Source organism: Odocoileus virginianus, chromosome 17, assembly GCF_023699985.2.
Source record: "Odocoileus virginianus isolate 20LAN1187 ecotype Illinois chromosome 17, Ovbor_1.2, whole genome shotgun sequence".
Taxonomy (NCBI): Eukaryota; Metazoa; Chordata; class Mammalia; order Artiodactyla; family Cervidae; genus Odocoileus; species Odocoileus virginianus.
The window spans coordinates 42,305,120-42,331,686 of NC_069690.1; the positions used below are offsets into that span (position 1 = coordinate 42,305,120).

The window sequence follows — 26,567 nt, forward strand, 5'->3', positions numbered from 1 at the left end:
ATATACATATATATATATGTGTATATATATGTAAAGAACCCTTTATATATTCTGGCAACTAATCTGATCCTTTGACAATTATATTTTGGACATATCTTTTCTCAATTTGTATTGACAGTTTGTATCTCCTCTTTCTTGATGTTTTCTTAATGAAAATAAATTCTTAATTTTAACGTAGTCAGTTGTATCCATCTTCTGTATGGACTATGATTTGTATCTTGCTGTCTTAATTAAGAAATCCTTCGTAACCTGGGGTCATTGCAACATTCTTCCTACTCTCTTCCAAAATCTCTACAGTTTTGCTTTGCACACTTAGGACTTAATGTGAAATTATTTTTGGACTTAAGTGTGACATTTAATGTGTGGTGTGAGGTATGCATTGTGAATACCCAGGATCTTCCCCCTGCAGAGCCCCATCTGTCATATAACATAAGTGTGTAAGTTTGTCTCAGTGCTCTCTCTTCTGTCCTATTGGCCTTTTTGTTTTTCGCTAAAGAACATCATCTCAATGACTGCAGCTTTATAAATTTATCAGAGCAAAGCCTCCCTCTCCATTTTGTTCCATAAGAATCTTTCACTATACAAACACTTAAGCATCAGTTTGTTGGGATTTTCATTGGAATTGCATTGAATCTATAGATTATCTGTGGGAGTCTTTTTTTGATAAACATGGCATACTTCTTCTTTTGTTGGTGATTATCATGAGAAAGTGTAATTCTGTTCCTTTTCATTGAACTTCCCTTTCTTGGGGAGAAAATTCTGTTAAGAAACAGCATACTCTCCTATATCCAAAGCAATGGCTATTTCTTCCCCTCTGTTGATTTTAGTCTCCAGCCAACTTTCCTTTCCTTGACTGGACAGTCCCCAGGCCCACGAAGATTCTAAAGAACAAAAAAATAGCCTTAGGCTTCTCAAAAGCCTCCCTACAGAAATATCCACCAGCTATTCCTGACTTACTGTTTATGAGATACAAATATGTTTGCTTACACTTTCATTAATTCCATCTTCATCACATACCAGCAGCTTATATTCTGGAATGTCGGCATAATTCACTGGCAAGGGTACTGGTGAGCTCATGTCCAAGTTCACTGGTTCATCATTCGTCCCAACCAGCATCTACTGAGTGGTTTGCACCTGCCGATGCTCGACAGGCTCCAGATGCACTTTATCAGCGTCCCCGGCACCCAGGATGCCCTACCACCCTTGTAAGTAGGTAGCAGTTGTCAGACTATCCTCATGGCTTTCCACTTGAGGAAACAGACCTGGGAAGCTTAAGCAGCATGTCAAACTCAAGGAAGCCTCAACCCCAGGCCTGCCGACCACAAATCCCCCCACGCTCACCTCCCCGCCACACTGACTAACACACCACACCAGCGAAACCCCACAGTGGCCGAGGTGTGGAGACGGGCTCCTAGCCTCCGGCTCAGTTTCCCTCTGGAGTCCTTTCCCAATCTCTAGCTGTGTGATAGGAGCGCTGGGTTCACCTGGTGAGCTGCACCCATCGGTAACTGCAAAGAAGCCTGCCAAGAATCGACGCGCTGATTATCAGTAACCATGCTGCAGGGTCGGAGGGAGCAGAGGGTGAGCCCCAGGAAGGCACAGCGGTGGAGAACGTGCTCCCTCAACCTGGCTCCCTCTCCCTCCCCCACCCCCCCTCCCCCGTCCCAAGGATGATCTGGGAACTAGTAACTAGTATTTGTGGAAACTAGTATTTGTGGAAACTGCCGACGTGCAGACTCCTGGTGACGAGACCTTGTTTTCCTTTTAGTCTCCTGGAGGAGGATTCCGAGGAGGAGGGAGACTTGTGTCGCATCTGTCAGATAGCCGGGGGTTCCCTCACCAACCCTCTCCTGGAGCCATGCGGCTGTGTGGGAAGCCTGCAGTTTGTTCATCAGGAGTGCCTGAAAAAATGGCTGAAAGTGAAAATAACATCAGGTAGGTGGGGAAGGCGGAAGGACACACGTGCCGCAATATGTAATTAACACGAGGCACCGCCTTGTGGGACCCGCGAGCCCCGACAACAGGGAAAAGGGGGGGCACCGTCCCAGGGCTCTTGCTGGCAGGCCCATGACAGACAGGATCAGGACTAAACAGTGCTTTCAAATTATGGGAGGGAAATGAGTTGGTTTTGGTTTTAGGTTTTGTTTTTTTTTTCCCAAGGCTCCGGGATGAATCCTGTAATGTGCTCTTAAATATTACTCCTGCCTGAGGCCTGAGCAGAGATGCTAAGATTATCTCATAGGAAGGAGGGAACTACAAATGGGCCCATGGTTGGACCTCAGCAAGCACCCAGCAGTCAGGACAGCTGGGGTACCCTCAGCAAGACCTCCTTCCTTTCACTTGTGAGAGAGGGTAGGAGGTGTGGAGAGGTTTGACACCCAGAAACTGAGCCAAGATGCGTTTCTGGAACAGGGGAAGGAAAAGCGTACCAATCTAATTTTTCTAGCCCCACATTAGATACATTCCCATTGTGCTCATTTCGGTAGCTCTGTCTTTATAGAGCTTGTAACTGGGTGTGAAGTCCCCATTCTCAACCCCTGGGGAGGTTATAACCTAAATATAGCCACGTCAGTAGGTCAGCTGTAGTTTTCTTGGCAGAGAACAAGAGGTTTCTTTAAAATATTTATGAACAAGAGCAACTTGAAAAAAAAAAAAAAAAAAAAAAAGGACGCCAAAGCAAAGAAGCATTTACTTTAAAAAGACCTGCTATGTCTTTCAAAGTCCCCATCTCTGCAAATGTTTTACCCCAGAGCCAGAAGCTGTTTCTCTCCTCCATGCTCTCCTCCTTGGTTGTCATTGTGCTAGACGACCCAGGAGACCTAGAACTTGACCCTGTCCCCATGGGTTGTGGCCAGGCCCCCTCACCAAGCACAGCACACCATTTAATCAGGAATGAACACTCGGCATGAACCGGTTAACTCTTCTCTCCCCGAGGCCCTTTCTCCACATCTGCAGAATAGTAGCGACTGCAGCCCAAGTTGCTTAAATGCATCTTTGCACAGGGAGCAGAAAACCTAGCCCTTCAGAGAGCAAAGAACAAGTGGATCTCAGCAGCTAATGACCCTGCCGTGCGATGCTTTATCTTACTAGAAATTTGGGCCAATTAAACATCTAGTACAGAAAAAATTACTCATGAGATGTTTTGATGAAAGTGCTGCTAAATGCTTGTAAATACCAATTCTGGCCTGGGTGTGCTAGGCAGGATTAGACTGGAGGACACATGGGACGATCCGTAGCCTTAAGTATTACAGAATGCTGCTTAAAAAAAAAAAAAAATCAAGTCAACAAAATGCAGATGAGGGATCAGTGTTCATCCCTGTCTTTTGAAATTCTCTATTATTTACTACCTCTTTGTATCCCCACTGGGGAAAAGTAGAACTGGGTTATAAAACTGTACAAACCCCATCTTTACCAAATAAATTCAAGTAACTGATTAGTCTTCTGTATTCTTTTTTTTTTTTTTGACCGTGCCTGGTGGCCTGTGGGACCTTAGTTCCCCAACCAGGGATCAAACCTGGGCCCTCTGCATTGGAAGCATAGAATCCTAACCACTGGACCACCAGGGAATTCCCAGTTCTCTGTTTTCTAAAGCATTAAACAAACACTGGTACATCATTAACCAAAATGCACCATCATTAACCAAAATGCACACCAGGGGGAAAGGACATATGGCATCACGTTTGCTAAGACATAACAACCGTACATCTGCATCTTCCACTTTGCACTAAGGTATAGGATAAAGGGGGGAAAGTGTGCTAATCTAGAATTCACATTAAAAAACAAAACTAAACAGGAGGACTTCCCTGGTGGTCCAGTGGATAATACTGTACTCCCAACGCAAGGGGGCCCAGGTTCAATCCCTGGTCAGGGAACTAGACCCCATGTGCCACAACTAAGTTCTCATGCCACAACTAAAGGTCCCACGTGCCACAACTAAGACCTGGCATAAATAAATAAGTAAATTTAATAAATAAATAAATAAATATATCAAATAAATAAATATATTAAAAAAACAAACCAAACAAAAAACCAAAAGCAAAAAACCAGGAACAAAGGGAACCTCCTCCTGTTTCTTTTCCCAAATGAGGCTGAGCTCAGGCTCAAGTGTTCGCCCCAGATATTGCTATACCACAGCCCACACATGGGCCTGGGGTCCCTCACTTTTCTTAATTGGGGAGTTACATGGGCAGAAGTAAAGGCAGATTTTTAAGCCATAGATCGAGGATAGCTTCTGCCATCAATTTGGTCCTTACTAATTTATTTGCTTGGACTTGCAGGAAAAACATCAATAACATAGACCCAGTGTTCACTCTTCTGGCTAACACTTGTGTTACAGACTCTCAGCCTTCATGTAGTAATTCCAATTTTATGAACCAATGTGTTTATATTTAAACAGAGAGCAAGACCTGTTATTTAAAAGTCACGGGAATTTCACTCATGGGAAGCTTGCATAATAGTGAAAACAATGACAAAGGAAATTTCAGATCTCAGGTTCAAGGTCATTTTCTACAGAAGATGACCCACTTTAAAAGAAGGTCACCGAAACTCAGAATTCCTAACACATACAAATTCACTCTCAAAATGTCAACACCAAGAGGGTTACGTGTAACCAGATTCTTTCATTTTAAGGAGCAGACCTTGGCGCTGTAAAGACCTGTGAGATGTGTAAGCAAAGCCTACTGGTCAACCTGGATGATTTCAATGTGACTGAGTTCTACCAGAAGCACCAGCAGTCCAGGGTAAGAGAACCTCCTACGTGCCGGGTCCACAGGCTAGAGCTGGGTGGAGGAATAAGGCAGGAAGGAACTCTCTCTGATACAAGGACTAGTAGTGAGGTGGGGTGTGGAGGTCCTGTGCAAGGCTCCTAATTCAGCTCACTTCTCTGAGAAAGTCTGTTCCCAAATTGGACCACTGGAGGATTAGAAGACAGTCCCACTGCTGAGGTCCCACTACTGTCAGGGACAAAGTAGGAAGCTGCAGTAGCTGACCAGACACACAGAAATAGGAAAAGTCTGGCAAGCTCTACACCCAAATTTGCTGAAACAATTGAAGTTGAATGGCCACAAGAGAAAAAAAATCAGGGTCTTGGAGAAATAGTCCCCAATTTATATATCAAGTAATCTTGGGGGGGTAATGAGGAACTGCTTTGCTCAGGGTTTAAAAACAGGTAAGCACCTACTTTGTCCTTTTTTTTTTTTAGCTGCACCCTGTGTCCTGGGCAGTGAAAGCAATTAGTTCTAAGCACTGGACCACCAGGGAATTTCCCTACTGTTTAATTTAAAAAACAACAACAACAAAAAACACCTCTTGAATTAACTCTCCTGGGGCATTGGATTGCAATTCTAATACTGTGAAAGAGTTAACTTTAGGTGGGAAGGTGATTTATGCCTGGAATAATAGTTCATTGCCCAAGTCTCAGGCAAATGGTTTTCTGTTTAGAGCTATGCTGCTCAACATGGAAGCCACAAGTCACGGCTAGCTAACAAACAAGTGGTTATTTCTGGTCCAGCTGTGCTGTGTTACACACCAAATTTCAAAGGCTCAGTCCAAAACTAAGAGTAAATTATCACATAAATAATTTTACGTTATAGTTTAAAAAAGTAAAGTTAGTCACTCATTTGTGTCTCACTCTTTGCAACACAATAGACTGTAGCCCGCGAACCTCCTCTGTCCGTGGGATTCTCCAGGCAAGAACGCTGGAATAGGTTGCCATTCCCTTCCCCAGGGGATCTTTCCAACCCAGGTCTCCTGAATTGCAGGCAGATTCTTTACCATCTGAGCCACCGGGAAAGCCCATATTATAGTTGAAATGATATTTAAAACGTATCATATCAAATAAAATTTTTAATAATTTCACCAGTTTCTTTCTATACTTCTTTATTGTGGCTCCTAGAAATTTTCAGGTTACATGTTGTTTGCATTGGTGGCTCACATTGTATTTCTATTGGGTAGTGCTGATCTGGACGATGCCTAGCAAATAAGCAGTCAATAGATATTTATCTCAAATGAAAATAGCCCATCGTTACCATTATAATTCAAGACTGACCTCCCTCGTCATGCAATTAGGAAAAAAAAATGATTAATAACCACCACTGTAAAGGACATAATTTAAAAACCATAAAATCATTGTTTGCAACTGAAATGTCACTCTTCAGAGGAGTCTCTCTGGCTTTCATCATTGGCCTGTCAATGTGTGCATGCCCAGTCGCTTCAGTTGTGTCTGATTCCCTCAGACCCTATGGACCATAGCCCACCAGACTCCTCTGTCCACAGGATTCTCCAGGCAGGAATACTGGAGTGGGTTGCCATGCCCTCCTCCAGATCTTCCCGACCCAGGAATTGAACATGATAACCCGCGTCTCCTGGACTGCAGGTAGATTCTTTACCGCTGAGCCAGCGGGGAAGCCCTAGCCTATATTCAGACCTTTTTTGTGCATAAAGCACAACAGTCAAATTCGTCCCCCTGAGTTTGGGCAGTCCTATAGTCACCTTTTTAAATCCTGGGTTATGGCTCCAGGAGAGAGTCACCACCAGCCTGTGGGTAGGGGAAAGCTTCCATGGCCACCCCACTGCCCCACAGAGAGGGAACCGGGGGATAACTACCCCAGCCTCTCTCCTCCTGCCCTCTGGTCTCCTCCCAGGGCCTCCCATTGGCTGAACACAATGGGGAGCCAGAGGACAAGGGGGCCAAGTAAACGCAATCCACAGAGATCAGCCTCTCGGCCACAGAGCAGGGTAGAAAATGGAGCTGGAGGGGAAGATGGAAAATATCCAGCACACTAATTACATGACATGGAAGCAGAAAAGAGTTTAAATTAGTTTCGAGGAGAACTTGACAGGCCATCAAAGCCTTTTAAAAATGCCCTTCATTATAATCACAGGGAGAAACTAGATTGACAGACCCACCCCGGTGGGAGAACAAAGGTCCCAAGAACCAACGTGCAATATTTATCTGCGGATGGAAAGCAGCTGAGGGCTCCCACTTTTATGGCAGTTCCGACTGTTCTGATGGCTGGTGGTGAATTTAATAGTGTCTGTTTGCTAACAGTCCAAGTTAAACTGGAGGCACTAGGGAAGTGTGACTTCTACAAGTTCAGAAACTCTCTATGGATGAAGATGGGAGTAACTGTGGTTTAGCACAAAGATCGTGAGGAGGGACTTCCCTCATGGTCCAGTAGCTAAGACTCGGTGCCCTCAATACAGGGAATCCCAGCTTCGATCCCTGGTCAGGGAACTAGATCTCACACACTTCAGTGAAGATCAGAGATCCCATGTGCCCCAACTAAGACACAGCACAGCCAAGAAAAGACCAGAGAGGAAAAAGAGTAAGCCCTCCACACACAGGCTTTTGAGGACAACGCCCTCTAAGATACCTCACTTAGCATCTGACCACAGACTGTGGACTTGCCCAGTAGGTACCCAGCCAGCACTGTCAATATTCTTTGAGGGGCTTGGATTAGTGTGTGTTTCCCTGGTTTGGTTCAGTGCACCTGAGTAGGGCCAGCAGGAATGCTAACCGTGGCCTCTAACAGGGCACTGAAATCCAATTATCCCTCCTTTTTTTGGACACTGGGTGGTCCCCATAGGGTCACGGCTTGTTACCAGGCTGGTCCATTTATTGGCCTGCCGGGGCTGGCATCAACTTGCTCCCACACTTACTCAAAGATGCCTGAAAATTAAGCCCAGCAGGCATTCCACAGCCACTGCCCACCTCCCTGCAGTGTTGCCCGTGAAGCAACTCCACACACTCTTGACCCTGGAGGTGGGAATTATGATTGATTGGTGGGTTGGTTGATTGGGTTTCTGAGCGGAAGGAAGAGCTCCTGGATGGCAATAGGTAAAGCTCCAAGGAACAGTCCAGGTTCCAAAATGGACCAGGAGAAAAGAAGTTTAAGAAAAGTCGAGGTCGGAGATTGTACACTCAAATGCCATAGAGACCAGGCAGGTTAACAGCTGCTCAGAATCTCCCTAGTGCCATCCACTAGGAGTGGTGGCGACTGTGGCAGGGCAGTGAATACTCCCTCCAGCGGAAGGTGGTCACATCCTTCCTTCTTTCCTTCCCTCCTTCCTTTCAACCAGAGCACATCCACAGGCCAGCTTCTGCTTACTGGCTACCAACTGTTGATCCTTAGCTGAGAGCAGGGGCTCTCAAAGATGGGCGGTTGCCAAACCAGGGCCCACAGCATCATCTGGGGATTTGTTAGAAATGCACATTCTTGGGCCCCACCCAAACCCACTGAATCAGCATCTGGAAAAAAGGGGTGTCCAGTAACTGCATTTAAAAGACCCTTTCAGTAATTCTGACATGTGTTAAAGTTGGGACCACTAGAGTCAAAAGTCATCACTAACCCCAAATTATACACTTTCCCCCTCATTCTTTGATCCATGCATGTATTTATTGAGCAATCATATTCCAGGCATGGGCCAGGCACTAGGAGCAGAGGGGCAGGCAAGGCACATGTGGTCCTTGCCCCAAATCCTAGTTTTAGCTCTTGTCTCTTGCAGGATGTTTTCTGTTTTGCGAAATACCATGTCCACTCATATTAGCTCATTTTGTCATAACGCCTTGAGGAAACGAGGCAGAGTAGAGCCTACAATTCTCCCCATTGATAAATGGAGTCCCCTTGCCCATGCACAGTTCAAAGTCTTTGCCCAACGTCACAGGGCATGGTGGTCCCAGGCTGCCCATTCTGGGGTCCCAGGCTCCCTATGTGATGGAGTAGTGCCCCTGCCATCCTGGCCCCTGCCACACAGGAGGGGCTCAGCGGGCCTCTGGCTGTCATTGCTTGGAAGCACAGGCCTGACCGTGCTCCCTCTCGGCCATGGACAGATGTCCCTGGACACACACAGCCACCTAATCCCCCTCACACCTGGGAGCATCCTTGGAACATATTTGACGACTTGCTGGAACTCCTAGCCAGGCTCTCTTTCTTCAAGCAGATTACATTGAGAATTTCCATCCATAACAAATCTCTCTGCCGAAATGGATTTGAACAAAATAAAAGGGCAGGAGAAAAGGAAGAAAAACATCTGGTAGGTGGGCTGAGTGCCCCCCTGAGCTCCTGCCCACAGCTTCACGTGCCTCCCCACCCCCATCTCTGCTGTTGCACATGGCCAGTAAAGTGTGATGCACATGGGCCAAGGAGGGTCAGGTCGGGAGCAACTCCAATAAATAATGCTCCAAAAATTAGCTCATCCTGCTCTTGCCGACCAAACATGACGGATGGAACTCTCTGATAACAAACGCCTCCCACTTGTGGCTTAGGGTAAAAAGAATGACTCCAAGCTGACTATGAAATGCCTGCCCCAATTGGCCCGCCCGGCCCCTTTTGTCCAGCATCACAGGCTCTGCAAAGGGCACACATAAGGAGCTGGGCCAGTGAGATTTATGGCACCGAGTGACAGGTTCCCTCCCACAGACCAGAGAAGAGACACAATCTGCTGGAAGTGACTTTTCAAATGATCTGCAGAAAACATTAGTGGATATTTTCCCATCTGCATGCCTCCGGGTCTTATGGAGTCATAAAAAGTAAATGATTTCCCTGCACGCTTTGACAAACCTGATAGTTCCAAGCCATTTTCTAGCTGATTGATTTGCCATTATGTATCGGAGTGTCTGGGAGCAGAAAGGCTTCCTGGTGAAGCAGGCACTCAGGAGAGAGCCATCAACAGCTCACGAGAGACCCCCCACCTGTAAAAGTCAACAAGGGACAAGTCTTGGTCTGTGTGGTAGGTAGTCTGGGAAGGCTTCCCAGAGGCGGTGGCTCCTGAGACAGATGGCAAAGGAAGCACCGACTCCTGGGGAAGGTGGGAGGAGGCCTTTAACACAGAAAAAGGAGAAACGCGCCATCTCCTCTCTGCCTGTTCTAGGCCAAGGTCAGAAGAGAAAGGCTAAAAATAGGCTAACCGCTAAGGACTGTTGGCTGGAGTCTTTGAAGGCAGGTCTGTAGGGCGGTGGAGGGGGCTCAAGCAGTGACCTTGAGGCCGGTGGTCACCAAGATTCAGAGCTGGCCCCGATGCAGAAGGGAAGAGCATAAGGATCTTTGCTCAGCTTGAGCACCTTCTCTGGCAGCCGGTTCATCCTGGAAGGGGTGTGCTCTCTGCCGGCTTCCTGTGCTGCCCTCCACGGGATGGGAACAGGACGCCAGGCCTGTGAAGCCCCTTGGGCCTCTGGGGGAAAGGAAGGAGGAGGCGCTGAGATGCTACTGTGTCAAGGCTGAGCTTCAGTCCTCCTGGGAAAGCAGTCACAGTTTCGACCTTTCCCAAGGGTGATGTCAAGGGCCGTGCCCTCTGCCTGGGCTTCTAGTCCCCTGGGGTTTCCTAAGCATCGTCTGGCCCATCCCCAATCCTCCCACCCTGGAGATCTGACCCGAGGACAGATGGGGAAATAAAGCGGCAGACGGGGAGGAGTCATCACAAATCTGAGAATTTATTGAAGGTCGAGGCAGGTCCACGGGGCGAGGCTCTGCAAGACAGACCGCCAAAGGAGCAGAGGACAGAGGTGCCACGGTCACTCGGATGGTCAGATCTTCCCTAGAGGAACCTCCCGTGTTGTCAGCACCAGTGAGAAAAATACACCACCACCCACCCACCGAGAAAAAGCAAAGACATTAGCCAGCACGACGCGGCATACACAGCAAAGATGAAGGCTTAGGACTCAGGGAGGAACACCTGGAACAAATGAGTTTCATCAGGAAGATTTCTGCAAGGAGGCGACCTTGTGACGGCTGTAAAGCAAGTCATGGACACAGCCTTGGAAGGGTGGAAGGTGGCAGAGATTTCACGGCAGAGACACAAAGGGACTTCCCTGGTGGTGCGGAGCCTGGGACCCCATGCTCCCAGAGCCAGGGGTCCGGCTCCAATCTCTGCTCGAAGAACTAGATCCCACCTCCTGCAACTGAGAGTTTGCATGCTGCAGCTAAAGATCCCACATGCCCTAACTAAAGATCAAAGATTCTGAGTGCTGCAACGGAGACCCTGCACAGCTATGTAAAGATTTTCAAAAGACAGAAACAGACGCACAAAAACAAGCCAACAGACCACGTGAGAAAGAGCACGCGCAGAAGCCGTGAGGTTCACGTGCCATCCGAGGCCCGGCCGGGCACATGCTCTCTGGGGCTTAGATGACAACAGGACAGCTGGGGAGGGTGGGGAGTCGGGGAGCCCCCAGGTGCGACCATCACTAAGCCCAGTTGGGAAGGAAGAAACTTAGAGAACTAAGGCCTGAGGCCCTTTCCCTGAGCAAATGAGGGGTGTAGGAACATCAAATGTTCCCGCCATGGCACTTGTGTCCCAGATTCTCTAACAGACCCACCCGCCTTCCTGAGTCACACAGCCTCATCCTGTTGACTCCTCTTCTCGGCGCCCAGCAGCTACACGTGTATACGTAACATGACGTCCAGTTGCCTCCGTTCTGCCTAATATGGTCCACCTTACCATCTCCCCAGCCCATGCCAAGATTTTTAAAAAATTCAAAGCCAACGCCCTCCCCGTATACTCCAGCTATACTGGTGAGTAGAGAATTTTGCCCAACAAACACTCCGCCCCCTCATGTATGTGCTGCCAGTCAGCGCCTCTGTCTGAAAGGCCCTGAATGCCCCCCAGGGCCACCTACCAAAGTCCCTCCCATCCTTTTAGGACCATCAGAGACACTGTCTCCCAGGTCATATGCCACCAGCCTCTTTCTTCCCCTTCCCGACTCCTCTGTGGCCCTTGACACATCCCACTGGTACTGGAGCCATCTATGAATGAGGCACACTCTCTCCCACACCACAGAATGGGGTCCCAGCAGGGAGCTGAGACTTTTGGCCCTGTGTTCTCCTGACATTCAGCTCAAGGCTATGGCAGGTAACTCCTCAGGAAGTGTCCACAGCCCAGGACCAGGCCAGGAGCTTCTTCAGGCATCCTCCACTAGGCAGTCAAGGATTCCAGGATGGCTATCCTGCCTCCACCCTGGGTCCCCTTTTGCTCTGTTCTCCTGTCCCCCTCTGGAGCAGACCTTGCCTTGGGGCTTGGGCTCCCGTTCCTATTTCTTGTCCCCTCTTGGCCTAGTATCCTCGATTGAGACCATTAATATTTTATAGATGAACGTAAAGGCTTTCTTGTCCACCTGTAGGTACAGAATGAGCTGATGAATTCAGGCTTGTACCTGGTGCTGCTGCTTCATCTCTATGAACAGAGGTTTGCAGAACTCATGAGACTCAACCACAACCGGGTCACTAGAGAGAGGGTGAGTGGGGCCCTGCCTGGACCGTCAGCAGCAGCGTCACTGACCTTGTGTGTGCTTTAGGAGATGTGTATCTGTGTTCAGCAGGTGGGATGAGGCACTGTCATCGTCGGCACCAAGACTAATGGCTGCCAGGTGTAGGCACAGTGGCCCTCTGGCTGAAAAGTGACCGTCAAGTGTGAGTGTTAGTTGCTCAGTCATGTCTGACTGTTTGCAACCCCAGGGACTGTAACCCACCAGGCTCCTCTGTCCATGGGATTCTCCAGGCAAAAATACCAGCATGAATAGCCATTCCCTCCTCCAGGGGATCTTTCTGACCCAGGGATCAAACCTGGGTCCCTTGCGTTGCAGGCAGATTCTTTACCGTCTGAGCCACCAGGTCACGTAATTGTTTCCTATTAAATGAGTGGTAATTAAATGGTCATTAATGGTTATATAAGCAAGTAGGTCTCTACGGATATTTGGCCCCCAAAATAGAGGCCAGCAAGGCTGCGGGGACTGGGTGTGCATTACGCGTGGATGTCCACTGCCCAAGCAAGGAGGGTCCATGAGAAACAGGAACCTTCCCTGCCCCCAGCCAAGGGGGCTGTTTATTTTGCTTTGGCTCCCAGGGTATGTTATCCCAGCATCTCTATGTGTGTATATGCCAAGAAACAAAGGTGCTGATGGGGCCCCATCTGTCATTAGAGAAGTGACAAGAGTTTTTACCAGGAATGATCATCTGTGGCTGCCCGTCCTTTAATATAAGAACCAGGGCCCTCTAGGAGACTGCGTGGTGTGGGGCGAGAAGCCTAGATCCACTACTCAGATCAAAATGCAGGAGAACAGGGCAACCTCTGAAATGTACAAATACCCTTGGCCATTATCAAGTCAGAACCCTGAGCCCCAAGGGACTGCCCTCCTGGTTAGATGCCCCCCGGTGGCCGGGCCAGGGAAGAGCACCGCAGGACAGGGGCACCTTCCTTACCCGAAGGCCATGCCAGGCACTGATATGCTTTTAGTGTTTGGGGTTCCCAGGACACCCCCTGAGGCTTGAAATTTGACCTTCTGCTCACTGCAGAAGGTCACCGCAGGTCACCACAGATTCAGAAGGGACTAAATTCACAGGTTCACAGAGTTCACAGGTTCAGAAGGGACATCCCTGGAGGTCCAGTGGTTAAGACTCCGTGCTTCCAATGCAGGGGATACAGGTTTGATCCCTGGTCAAGGAACTAAGATCCCAATACAGCTCCACATGCCAAAAAAAAAAAAAGGTCACCTCTGGAAAGCACGCCAGTGTTGCAGCGGATAAGCCACCAGTGGAACTGTGAGGCAGTTTTGGTGATGCTCCGTGACATGTCCCACGTACCTCTTTGTCTTCAGCATCTTGGCTCTCCGTGTCTCTCTGTCTCTACCCTTCCACCTCAAGTGGACAAGAGGCGCCTGCCGGCACCAGTCACCGTCTGGAGTTGAAACCCCACGACTCCAAGTGCTCCCTACACAGCCCCAGTCCCTGCGCCCCTGGAGGCCGTGGCAATCCATTTGGAGCCATCCCTGCTAGAAATGGGCTTCCGTGGTGGCTCAGTGGCAGAGAATCCACCTGCCAATGCAGGAGACATGGGTTTGATCCCTGGGTTGGAAAGATCCCCTAGGAGGAGGAAATGGTAATCCACTCTAGTATTTTTGCCTGGGAAATCTCATGGACAGAGGAGCGTGGTGGGCTACAGTCCATGGGGTTGTAGAGTCAGGCATGACTGAGCACACACGCACGCCACTAGAAATGTTGGGTTCAAACCATTAGTCATAAGAATTTGAGATCAGTCTCTATATCTTTCTGGCTTCCATTCTCCCCTTAGACCCTGAGCTCTCAATTAAGACAACAGGCTGGGTCTTCGCCAAGATATCTCCTCAGGCATCTCACTCTCTCTCTGACCCAGGCCTGTCCTTCCTTTCACTCTTCCGTAGTTTTAATGGTGACATAAATTCCTTAGAGAAATACATTTTTTTTTAAGTATAGCAGGAAGCAGGAAATGATCCTTTGTTAACATTTCTGTAACCTTATTTTCACGATTCCACGTCTTTTTAATGAACTTTTTATTGCACATTGAACTTCAAAGCACCCAGGGTTCAGTATAGGTTACAGATGGCCACACCATCAACAAACAAAGGCAAGAGACATTAGCCTCTGGGACTGTAATGCGCACATGAGAAGGCAACAAATAGTGCAACCCATTGGATGAAAAACCCACGCCCTTAAAGCTTTGACTCTAGAGAACATTCTAGTAAAACTATGCCAGAGAAGGAGCAGGTGATGCGGGGAGCAAGCCGGGAACCAGCAGGGAAGGAAGCAGGAAGGACAAGGCAACACTTCTCTTGTCACAAGCTTACTTGTAATTTGAGATTCCCCCGAAATATTGGGTGGGCCAAAAAGTTTTTCAAGTTTTTATACCATCTTGCAGAAAGACCCAAACAAAATTTTGGCCAGCCCAGTAGCTCTCACCCATATAAACCACCAAGCAGTAACCAGTACTAAGAACCAGTTAAGAGGTACCCGAATGGAAGTAGGAAAACAGGTGTCTGAATGTGCTCAGTTGCTCAGTCACGTCTGACTCTTTGTGACTTCATGGACTGTAGCCTGCCAGGCTCCTCTGTCCATGAGATTCTCCAGGCAAGAATACTGGAGTGGGTTTGCCATAACAAGTGGCTTTTGTCAGATTGATTCTCTTCTGGATTTGAGTCTCAGTATTTTCTTGCAGAAGATTCTAAGGGTGACGTTTAGCAAGAGAGAGGCACTATGATGGGAAAGAATGCCTCCTTCCGTCTTCTTTACTGACCAGAACCTGAAAAGCTGTTCACAGCAGGTTCCTGGTTGTGTCTCAATAAGGCACAGTGATGAAGGCCTGTCCATGGTGGTGATCACTCACTCACACCTGCATTTATGCCCATGTCAGATGCTGAGATGGGGATCTGGGAAAGTGGCTATCAGACATGATGTCCCCTTCTCTGAGGAGTTAATAATCAAGTGGGAAGGTGAGACTCACATATAAGGAAAACCAGGAAATAATCAAAAAGTAGCCCTTGGTCAAGAGAACTAACATTCAGCGAATTCCCGGAGGCTGTGAAATAAAAAACCCAAGATCTTCCCTGACAGTGGCTTCCTGGGGTTTTCAGTGATCTTATAAACCAACAATTTGGCTCCCCAGTGAGGCTGTGAGCCTTTTTAAGGCAAAGTCAAACCTTCTACATCTGTCCTTTTTCTGAAGCTGGACACACAATGAAGCATGTTTGACTGCTGACCAAGTCCCAGGCACTATGGATGCCAGGAGCATTGAGTGGTTACAAACTTGCTAAATTACTGCCAGAAAAGGATGTGGTCTGCTAAGGGTTGCAGGAGTGGGTCAGGGGGAGGATATGGTCATTGGCAAGTTGGAACAAGGAACACTTATCTCTTTTGTACACGTGGTCCTCCAGTGCCTTGAAAATGCCTGGCACATACTAGGTACTCAGTAACCTCCTGATGCTCAAGCAATGAAAAAGTGAACAATACGTGCTTCTTCAAGAGGCAAGTATTGAGTTATGTTTTGGAGAAAGTGATAATATAAATTTATGGAGAGAAAAGGGTATTCCAGGTAAAGGAACACTTTCAAGTTCAAGGTATGTTTAATTATTCAGAGGTTTCCTGCATGCCTACCATGTGCTAGGTTCTAAAGTGTGCTTGGTCTGCTCTGCCATGTCTAACTCTCTGTGACCCTGTGGTCTGTAGACCCCCAGGCTCCTCTGTCCATGGGATTTTCCAGGCACAAATACTCAAGTGGGTTGCCATTTCCTCCTCCAGGGGATCTTCCTGACTCAGGGGTTGAACCCGTGTCTCCTACATTGCAGGTGAATTCTCTAACCACTGAGTCATTGGTGAAGCCCTTGAGTTCCAAACTAGATCCTGGGAAATATAAAGATGATCAAGACTCACTTCGCCTAAAAGGGATTCAGAGTCTAAAGAGACAGATGGGTAACCAAGAGTATCCAAAAAAAAAAAAAAAAAGTGTCTTGTGTTATTTCAGGAGATGGAGCCGGATGTGGAAGAAGGCAGAGTTAAAGGACAGAGGGGGTCACTGTTCTTGCCCACCCCCCCCCCCACCACTTCTTCCATACCTTCTCCAGGACAGACCCTCCAGGCAGGAGGGACACAAGCCAACGTTTCAGAGGGCTTTGCTCTGAATCCAGTTAGCTTGTCCTCTTTGCCATCCATCTTCCCACAGCTTTGGGAGCCTGGTGGCAAAGCTGCTTCTTTATTTCTCCTGTCGACTGATCAGCTGAGGAGGTGATGCTGGAGCTGAATCTCAGGCCAGGGCTGGTGGGGAGGGAAGGGGATCCACGCAGAAGGGAATACAAAGCCTCAGGAAGGAAAAGACTTGCGTGTCTGGGAAAGTCAAGGCACTGAGTGTGGCCAGAGTCGGAAGTGAGCAGGATGTGACGGGGTCGGGTGCAGCTCTGGGAGGCTATGGCAGGCTTTCTAGCCTGGGGTTGACAGGTCAGGAGAGCTATGTTTCTGAGAGGGAACAGGAGCGGCCCTGTGGAGGGTGGGCTGAAGGGGGAAGAGCCCAGCTGGGTGGTGGCTGCACTGGGACAGGGTGAGGGGACCCACGTTGGGGGGCACTGGAGATGGAGGGCCAGATTTAAGTGGGCACAGAGTGAGGTGTGGGCTGACGGGAGTAGTGACTGTTATGCTCTGCAAAGCCTAGCAGGAAACTGGCCTTTTCTCTCTTCAGCTGTTCACAATGGGAGCATCTCCAGAGAACACGGGGCCCCACCAGCCTCACCTGACCTACTTGGCTCACCCTTTAATCTCATGGGGACACAGGACTGTTCTGCAGGGTGAAGCTAAATGGACATGCCTTCCCTCCACCTTCTCCCTTTCAGCACCCATGTGGGGCACTCCAGTATTCAGGGACTGCACCCTCCGGGGTTCCCTAACCTGGGCTTCCTCCTGGCTGTGGGTTTTGTCTGTGCCACGCTCTCCATCCCCCCTCAATGAAATGACCCTGTACCCAAAACTGCTCTCCCTGCCTGCCCATGGCAGCTTCCTTACACCTCTCAAGTGCCTAATTTGCCAAACTAGATGAAATAGAAAGAATTCCTCTGTGTGTGTGCACGCTAAAAGGCAGAGCGCAAGCGGGACCCCACGCCTTCCACGATGCCCTCCTGGCACAAGTACCCACCTGTCTTCTGCCACAGGTGTGCTAGTTTCACACTTCACCTGGAGGGGCAAGGGAGGGCGTTGAAGTCACTCTGAAATCCCACTGGCCTATCCGTGTGTGAGGCTCCATGGACTTTCCCTAGGCTCTCCCCATTCACACCATTTCTACAAAATGGAAAACCCTTGCCTCAAAAGACCAAATCCACCCAAAATTATGCAAGGCCCAGGCTTGGCCAACTACTGGGAAAGCTTGCCTACTCACCAAGTTGGCGCCCCCTGGTGGCCATCATTAGATAGCCACCATCTCCGGGCACAGAATCTAGAGGCGGGATGAGGTCGTCCTAGCAGCCTGGTGAACAGCTAGCAGGCTGTTGCTAGCACCGGCGGATGTATAATTTACCAGGTAACTAGCACTGCTCCTCTAGAAGAAATTCCAACCTTCTGCCCTTCCCCCCGGCCTTCTGGGGAGAGGAAGGCTTTGCTACACTGGCCAGGGGCTACACTGGCCAGGCAGTTGCCCCAGTAACAGTGTCCAGCACCCCTTGTTTTTTCCCCAGCCTGTCACAAAGGCCCTCCTCCCCCTAGGGGGTGGGGGGGGGGAGCCCCTCTGCCCCAGAGCCCACATCCTCGCAGCCTGGCACAATGGCCTCCCACGGAGTAAACAGTGTTTCTCATTGTGGCATAAAATGCCATAAAGTCAGAACAAAGAGGGAGCCCAGAGCCTTGATGGGCCTGCTGCTTCCTGCCGGGCGGAGAATACAACCGATTGTTTAAAAGCCAGTGGTGAGGCAAGTGGCCAATTAGCACGGCTTTCACCCCCACTGCCTGGAAATGTGACTCTGGACCGTCAGGATGGGGTTCTGCTGCTCAGATCAATTGCTGAGAGGACGCAGGTCTGTTCACACTGCCAAATTTAGATGCCCAAACGGGCGAAGGTGACCTGTGCTATCGCTGACGCTGTCTTTAGGAGGCGCCTACGTCCCACAGGTGCTGAATATCAACACTGCCCTTGCACCTCCACGCCTTCTCCTCTGCCCCTTTAAGGTGATGTCAGGGATTCCTAGAATATTCCCGCGGCTAGGGGATTAGACATCTGTTCACAATTGCTTTGGAAAAAAACGGTTCATTTTTCATTGTCTTCTTTCCCATAGTTGTCAAGAAACTACCCACAACCCAGGCCGGAAGAAAATGAAAGTAGGTGTGGGGATCAGTCCTGCCATGTTGAGGGTGTTTGGCAATTTGCTGTCTTTCTGTGGCTGTGTTGAACCTAATCCTATGGAAGGAAGTAATAACCACCCCCTGCCCCCAGAGGCAAAAATAACCCCACAAAGCTGGGGAAACCCTAGCTGCAGCAGTCAGCAAGGCAGTCCAAGTGTGCTGGATGCAGAGGAGATGAGTTTGAACTCAAGCTGAAAGCGAGAGCAAAGGCGGGCAAAGGGAGGATCAGTCTTCCTTGGACATAGGATGACCCACTGCAGGTTTTTTTTCCTTTCCCTTTGTTGGGATTCTCCAGCATCCAGCACTTGGGGGAGCTTCTTGGGTTTTCTTTTAAACCCCAGAAGGGCGCTGTGTAGCCATTACCTAAAGGGACCACCATCATTCACAAGCTAGTATTGGAGTTACTGGATTTTCTCACTCTTCGGCCCAAGCCAGTGGGCCTGCTGGATTCAGAAGTTGAACAAGGAAAACAAGTATCGGGAAAGGGCCAAGGAGCCAGGCCAGCTGTCTCCAAAGCAGGTTTATGATCCCATAGAAAACCCGACTAAAGAAAACATGCTCAATTAAAGCAGGCAGGCTGGTGGGTCAGATGTGGGAAGAACCTTCCCATCAGCTGGAAGGATAAATGTTACAGTGAGCTAAGGAAGGGGGTGCCAGAGGTGACAGTTCCATCCCCAGAGGCTGTTCTGGAGAGAAATGTCACAACGGCCTGCCTTAAAAGGTTTAAAACACATATTTCCACTCAGGCTTTGCCATCAGAATCACCTGGGGAACTTAGAAAAATATAGATCCCTGGGCCCCTCCCAGAGACACCGATTCAGGCACTGGGGTGGGCGCCTGGTGACCCTGATACAGTGGTCATGGTCATGCTTTGGGGACCCACACCCCGTCCCCCTGCAACCCACCCGCCTGCAGAGGCTGAACCAGCTCAAAGCTCCACAGGGTGGGGCCCAGATGAGGACTCTACAGCACCCAATCTGTTATTCAGGGCACGCAGTCCCAGAACCCGGCAGCTCATTTTCAGAATGGGGAGGGCTCTACCAGGCTCACCGTTCACAAAAGGAACTCGTAGGGTCCCAGTCCCCGGGCGCCACCGCGGGGGTCCAGCCGAGCCGGGTGAGGGCCCAGAGCCCCCTCGCGCCCTCGCAAGGTCCCGGGCCACTCGGGATGGGCGGCCGGTCCCCCGGCGCCGTCGCCCGGGCCGACCCCGAGCAGCTGCTCCCCCTCGGGCCGCCGGGAAGGGAGGGCAGGCAGCGAGCGGTGAGGGCTAGGAAAGACCTTTGTGTGCGGGCACACGCACCCCGTCTGCGCCCGGCCTTCGGCGAGAGCCCACGCTCCGTCCCGAAAGGTCCCCCGCGCGTCTGCCGGGAAGGCTCGGTGGCCCGAGGCTCCGGGCAGGCTCCCGGCGCCGCGCCCGGCCGCGCCCCTCCCCGGAGGGGCCCGCGCTCTTCCCGGTTCAGGGAAACCTGCTGCGGCGGGCGCGCCCGGGCGGGTCTGGCTGGGCAGGGGCGACCCCTAGTGCCCAGCGGGGCCCGCTGCCGCCCTGCGGCGGGGGGCGGCCCGGAGCAGGATGGAGAGCCTCCCTCCACACCCCGGCTTGGGGATGCGGAAGGGGCACCGCGGCTCCTGGTCTGGGGCGCCCGGTTTGGGTGACATCTCTAGGGGACGGGAGAAGAGCGGCCCCGGGGTGGTGCTTAAAACGGAGTCGCTGGGGGGGGGGAACCCTGCCTCCTGTGTTGCTCCGAGGCAGCTGGTTCCCGCCCCCGGCCCCGCACCATGTCACTAACCACGTCTCTTCAGGAAGCTGGGACTAGCTGCAGGATCCACCCCCTCCCGGTCCTAATGTGGGGGGGCCTCAATAGTTCCCCCGCTGGAAACGGGTCTAGGCCCTCTCCGCCTGTCCGAGCCCTGCGCACACCCCAGTCGCTAGCAGGGGCAGCCCCGCGAAGAGGGACCGTCTTGGCACGCTGGTCAGACGCCTCCGGGGCCTGGCTTCCCGCCCGAGCCCTGATCAGGACAAGAGCCAGGGCAGCCCAAGGCGGATCCACACGCCTCGTGCCCTCCCCCTGGGGCCATGGCTTCTCTGGTCCTCGGCAGCCTGGCAGGACTCACCTGACTCACAGCTGTGACTCGCCGCCCTAGCCCCAGGCAGGTAAACAGGGAGGGAAAAGGCAAAACATCAGGGCCCAGCAGGTGACACAAAGATGCCAGCCTCTCTGTGGCTCATGACAACCTTCTCGCTGGGCACCCTGTCCTGGGCGCCTGGGAACCGAGGCAAGGGCTGCTGGGGAGAGGCCCTGGGTGGGTGTGCCTGGGTCTAACAGATTGTCACGCAGCGCCCCCCTGACAGTTGCTTCTTGGCTGGCACAAATAATGGTCACCACAGCCAAGTCCGAGTCCAGGGAGGGGAATCATGCCTCCAGCAGCCATCAATACAGGTGTGGATAGGAATGGCCATGAAGGCCTTCAGCCAAGGCTGGGCCAGAGCACATGCCCCGCCCCCCACCGGCCCCCAAGTGTACAAGTCAAGGCAAGTAGATTTGGCAGAAAGAGGAAGGGGAAAGAAGGTGGGCAGCTCTTGGAGCTGGGGCTGCATTGTGGTGGAGGAAGAAGCTGATAGGGTCCAGATAGGGATGGAGGGAGGCGATTACTCTTGTTCCCTTGCCCTTCACCAGTCAGAACGTGCTTCCAAATAAGGAGCACGCTCACTCCAGCCAATGAGAAAAGAAATATTGAGAATAAGAATCTTTCCCAAGAATAAAGAAAGCGCCCCACCTCACCTCCTCCACTGCTTCTCACTGGCTCTGTGCGCCCCCCTCCCATCACATGGCCCTCTGTGTACAGCCAATTTGACCCCTGAAAGGCTGCGGGGTCTCTGTTCCTCACACTGTTCCAGGCACTGTAGCATGTATGTGTGGTGTGTGTGTGTCTGGTCACTGGTGCTGGGGCAGGGGCTTGGGGGAGCTGGGCAGGAAGGGCAACGATGCCATCCTCCTCCACGACAGAGCCCGCAGCCTGAGCGTCCTCTTGCTTTCCAGGTTCCGAGCTGGGAGATAGGAGTGACAGCAGCATTTGTGAAGGCAGCAGCCGAGTTGTCTAGCAAGGGAGCTGGCCCGGGAGCTGGCCGGGCAGAAGCCTTCCTCCTGGCCGCCCTTCCTCCGTGCCCACAAGCCTCCCATCCTCCTCGCCACTGAAACCAAAACCCACGTTCCCAGTTATCTTTTTCACCTTCTACCACTCTCTTTTTGGGGTCTGGCTCGAGCATCCACAGACAGCAACAGCGATCTGCTCAGTCCCAGGCCTGGGCTTGTTGAGACCCCGCCAGCTGCCCAGCTGCTGCCCTTCCACCCAGAAGTCCACTAGAAGTCTAGTGGATGGGCCCCATGGCCTGGGGTCCCTCTGCGGAGGGCACCCCTTCAGGTCTCACTCCACCCTGAGTGGAATCAATAAACTGATATTATTCACCCAGCTTTGTCTTGTGCTCATTCCAGTCCCCTTGGACAAAGGCTCAGGGCCTGAAACTCTGAGGAGTGCACCTCCCACACCCCACCCCGTCACCTCTCCTTGCCCCCCACCATCACTGCCACGAGGGATGACACAGCCTGGGCCCCAACGGGGCTGGGTCAGGCCCCCACAGGCTGGCCGGCTGCCCCTGTAGGTACCCACTTAGGAGGGTTTGGTACATTTACTCCACACTTCTCTCCTAATTGCACCTTATCACCCAAAGGCCAGATCAAGACTTAGGATGAAAAAAAAGGCAGAGAATTCAGTAAGAAAAGAAGAGGTAGATGTGTGTATATGAGAGAGAGAGACAAAGCCAAGTCAAAAAATAAAGATGGAGGGAATGAACTACTGATGCCTGCAAAAAACATTACAGCCAAGTGAAAGAAGCCAGTCACGAAAGACTACATACTGTATGATCCTATTTACATGCAATTTCTAGGAAGGCAAACTAGAAACAGCAGCGGCTGCTGGGGGTTGGGGAGGGGAGCAGAGATGGACTGCCCATGAGCTAGAGGGGACTCTGTAGGGTAATGAGAGGCTTCTGAAAGCTGGTCTGTGGTTATGTTCCTACAACTGGATGCATTTACTAAAGCTTATTGAACTGTGCGCTTAACTTAGGCGAACTCTGTGGTGTAATTGTAAACTATGCCTGAATAGACTCTCTAAACAACAGAAGAAGGGACAGAGAAAGGGTAAGAGACAGGAAAAGGTAAAAGAGGAAGAGGTGCTTCTCGAACCGCCTTTAAGACCTGCCCTTCTCAGAACAAGAGTGACCATTGAAGATGTTGCTGCCAAGGGGTCCCCAAATAAATTACAGTGTCAGCAGAGTTTAGGAAGAGCTAGATGTCAAAATCTTGTCCCACTCCTCTGATCTGTTCCACAGTTAGGCAAAGTGACTCAAGGACTGCAAACAAGATTCCACCAGGCTGCCTAGATATGAGAACCAAACAAAGGGACATCTTTAAATGTTCATAGTCCCTAGAAGAGCCACTCAGTTTGAAAATACCTCCGTGATGTACATAAAATTCCTAAAACCTCAAGTTGCCCCACTCACCAGTGGAGCTCTAAGCTGTGATCATTCTATGAGAGAATGGGTCTTTATTTTTAACTGAATTGTAAGGTCAACTGAAGATAAAGGATTTGTCCAAGAGCCAATACTGAGAAATATCTAAGGGACAATGCATATTTTAAAACAAGGTTTATAGAGAACTTTGTGGAACTTGAGGTGGCTGGGTAAATATTCTGGCAGGCCAAATGTGCAGTAAGATGTGACAGGGCTTGAGGCAGCTACCTTGAGACCATTACAGGTTTACATCAGCTGGTGTGGGGTTTGGGGAAACTATCTGAAGGATTTACAGACAAAAGCAGGAGTGCCTGCTGTGAGGTCTGGGTGGCGAGAGGTGCAACACAACAGACCTGCACCATCACTTCATCGTCCCTGCAGCCCAGGGGTCTGCCGATGGGGCTTCTCATGGCCCAAGAAGCCAAAGGACCAAGTCTCATTGATTAAAAGAAAACGATGGGTCCAGTATTCTTTCCTGGGAAATTCCATGGACAGAGGAGCCTGGCAAGCCACAGTCCATGGGATGTCAAAGAATTAGACATGACTTAGTGACTAAACAAAAACATGGATTTGTCAGTTTCTGTTATGTGTGTGTTAGTCACTCAGTAGTATCTAGCTCTTTGCAACCCCATGGACTGTAGCCCGCCAGGCTCCTCTGTCCATGGAATTCTACAGGCAAGAATACTGGAGTGGGTTGCCATTTCCTTCTTTAAAGGATCAAGTGAAAGTCACTCAGTCGTGTCCAACTCTTTGCAACCCCATGGACAGTCCTTGGAATTCTCCAGGCCAGAATACTGGAGTGGGTAGCCTTTCCCTTCTCCAGGAGATCTATCCAACCAAGGGATCGAACCCAAGTCCGGCATTGCAGGCAGTTTCTTTACTAGCTGAGCCACAAGGGAAGCCCAAGAATACTGGAATGGGTAGCCTATCCCTTCTCCAGCAGATCTTCCTGACCCAGGAGTACTGCAAGAAGCTAAACAATTAAATGCATTATTTGTGATTAAAAAAAAGACAATGATGGGGACTTCCCTGGTGGTCCAGTGGTTAAGACTCTGCATTCCCAATGCAGGCAGCCCAGGTTTGACCTTGCCAGAGAAGTAAATCCCGCATGCTACAACTAAAAAAAATAAAAAAATAAAAAATACTGGGTGCTACAACTAAGACCCAGTACAGCCATATAAATAGATTTTCAAAAATACTTAAAAAAAAAAAAAGAATGATGAAAAGGGCTATCTCCCTCCTCTATAACTGGCTAAATATTGGCAGAACCTACTCGAGGCTGAGGCACATTGGATAGGACACAGGGGTCTTTCTATGCCTTTGGCTCTTTAGGCAGCTTTTACCAACTACCAACTTGTGCTTCCCTGGTGGCTGACAGGGTAAAGAATCCACATTGCAGGAGACCTGGGTTAGACCCTGGGGTTGGGAAGATCCCCTGGAGAAGGGAATGGCTACCCACTCCAGTATTCTTGTCCAGAGAATTCCGTGGACAGAGGAGTCTGGCAGGCTACAGCCAATGGAGTCGCGGAATCCGACTCAACTTTCACTTTTTTCAACCATGTGCAGGTTGCGAAGATACAGGGAAAAAAATGCACAGTGCCCACCTCCTTGGAGCTCAGTTCTCACTGGGGCAGCAGGACATGTGTAGAAAACATCATACTGAGGTAATGGGAGCCCACAGGTCGCACTTACCAGAGCACTTCCTAGGAGCTGGGCCTGAGGGTAAGCGTTTTACATTTATCTTTAATCCTCACAATACGCCTATGAGGCAGATACTTGTAACCCCATGTTACACGGGAAGAAATGTGCACTAGGGTTCTCTAGAGAAAAAGAGCTAATAGGATATATAGAAAGAGATTTAGTATGAGGGATTGGATCACAGGATTATGGAGGCTGAGAAGTCCCACCATCTGCCATCGGCAAGCTAAGGACCTAGGGAAGCCAGTGATGCGGTTCCAATTCAAACTTGGGCCTGGGAACATGGGGGGTAGGGGGTGGGTGGCAAGAGTGTGAACCCTGGTTGGCGTCTGAAGGCCTGAGAACCAGAAGTGCTGATACTTGAGAGCAGAAGATGGGTGTCCTAGCTCAACAGAAAATCTGTGCTTTCTCTCCCTTTTTGTTCTATTCAGGCCGTCAATGGATTGGACAATGCCCACCCACCCTGGGGAAAGTGATCTTCTTTACTGTTTATTGATTCAAATGCTAATCTCTGGACTTCACTGGAGGTCCGGCAGTTAAGAATCCGCCTGTCAATGCAGAGGACACTGCAGCATGTCAGGCTTCCCTGTCCTTCACTATCTCCTGGAGTTTGCCCAAACTCATGTCCATTGAGTTGGTGATGCCATCCAACCATCTCATCCTCTGTCGCCCCATTCTCCTCCTGCCCTCAGTCATTCCCAGCATCAGGGTCTTTCCCAGTGAGTCAGCTCTTCACATCAGGTGGCCAAAGTGTTGGAGCTTCGGCTTCCACATCCGTCCTTCCAATGAAGCACCACAATTCAAAAGCATCAATTCTTCAGTGCTCCGTCTTCTTTGTGGTCCAACTCTCACATCTGTACATAACTACCGGAAAAACCATGGCTTTGCTTTGACCTTTGTCAGCAAGGAGATGTCTCTGTTTTTTAATATGTTGTCTAGGTTTGTCACAGTTTTTCTTCCAAGGAGCAAGTGTCTTAATTCTGAGGCTGCAGTCACCATCCTCAGTGATTTATATACACTACTATGTACAAAGGACTTCCCTTGTAGCTCAGTTGGTAAAGAATCTGTCTACAGTGCAGGAGACCCAGGTTCGATTCCTGGGTTGGGAAGATCCCCTGGAGAAGGAAATGGCAACCCATTCCAGTATTCTTGCCTGGAGAATCTCATGGACTGTAGCCTGCCTGCCAGGCTCCTTTGTCCATGGAATCACAAGAGTCGGACATGACTTAGCGACTAAACCACCACCACTATGTACAAAACAGATAACTAGTGACAACTGACTGTATATAGCTCAGGGAACTCGGTGCTCTGTGGTGACATAAACGGGAAGGAAATCCAAGGAATACAGGATATGTGTATACGAATGGCTGATTCAGTTTGCTATACAGTGGAAACTAATAACACTGTAAAGCAACTGTACTCCAATTTTTAAAAATAATAAAATATCCACAATAGTGCAAACGTCTCATATATGAACCAAGCCCCCACTTCATTTCTACACATACTAAGCAATTCTCCTTTTTTGGCCGCAGAGTGCTGCATGCAGGATCTTAGTTCCTCAAACAGAGATCAAACCCGGGCCCCACAGAGTCTTCACTTCACCACCAGACCTCCAGGGAAGTCCCAATCATATGCAATTCTGTGCATGGTGTCCCATGTCCAACCCCAGCCCAGGCTAATCAGGT

At 50.1% G+C, this 26,567-nt stretch overlaps 1 protein-coding gene, 1 long non-coding RNA gene and 1 other non-coding gene across 11 annotated transcripts in view; 1 reads left to right on the forward strand and 2 right to left on the reverse strand.

The window, feature by feature from the left end:
- Positions 1–22,085, forward strand: part of MARCHF10 (membrane associated ring-CH-type finger 10) — a 96,110-nt gene extending 74,025 nt beyond the window's left edge. For 6 of the 8 annotated variants that reach the window (XM_070479559.1, XM_070479558.1, XM_070479557.1 and 3 more), the window contains exons 7-11: positions 1,769–1,935; positions 4,630–4,739; positions 12,116–12,229; positions 18,551–18,593; positions 21,656–22,085. In XM_070479559.1, coding sequence (XP_070335660.1) covers positions 1,769–1,935; positions 4,630–4,739; positions 12,116–12,229; positions 18,551–18,593; positions 21,656–21,717 — 496 coding nt within the window. In that variant the 3' untranslated portion in view covers positions 21,718–22,085. Of the gene's footprint in view, positions 1–1,768; positions 1,936–4,629; positions 4,740–12,115; positions 12,230–18,550; positions 18,594–20,417; positions 20,557–21,655 lie in introns of those variants that run through there. The other 2 variants (XM_070479555.1, XM_070479556.1) reach the window with 2 other exon arrangements.
- LOC110121849 (uncharacterized) lies at positions 298–19,392 on the reverse strand. Of its 2 annotated transcripts, XR_002309056.2 has the most exons (3): positions 17,662–19,392; positions 1,753–1,913; positions 298–881 (listed from the first exon to the last, which is right to left on the reverse strand). It is a non-coding gene; the product is annotated as an uncharacterized lncRNA (long non-coding RNA). The 2 variants fall into 2 exon arrangements; XR_011492350.1 differs by lacking the exons at positions 298–881; positions 1,753–1,913 and adding an exon at positions 14,264–17,459.
- On the reverse strand, positions 3,494–3,566 carry TRNAW-CCA (transfer RNA tryptophan (anticodon CCA)). The gene has a single exon. It is a non-coding gene; the product is annotated as a tRNA-Trp (tRNA).
- Positions 22,086–26,567: the final 4,482 nt, after the last annotated feature.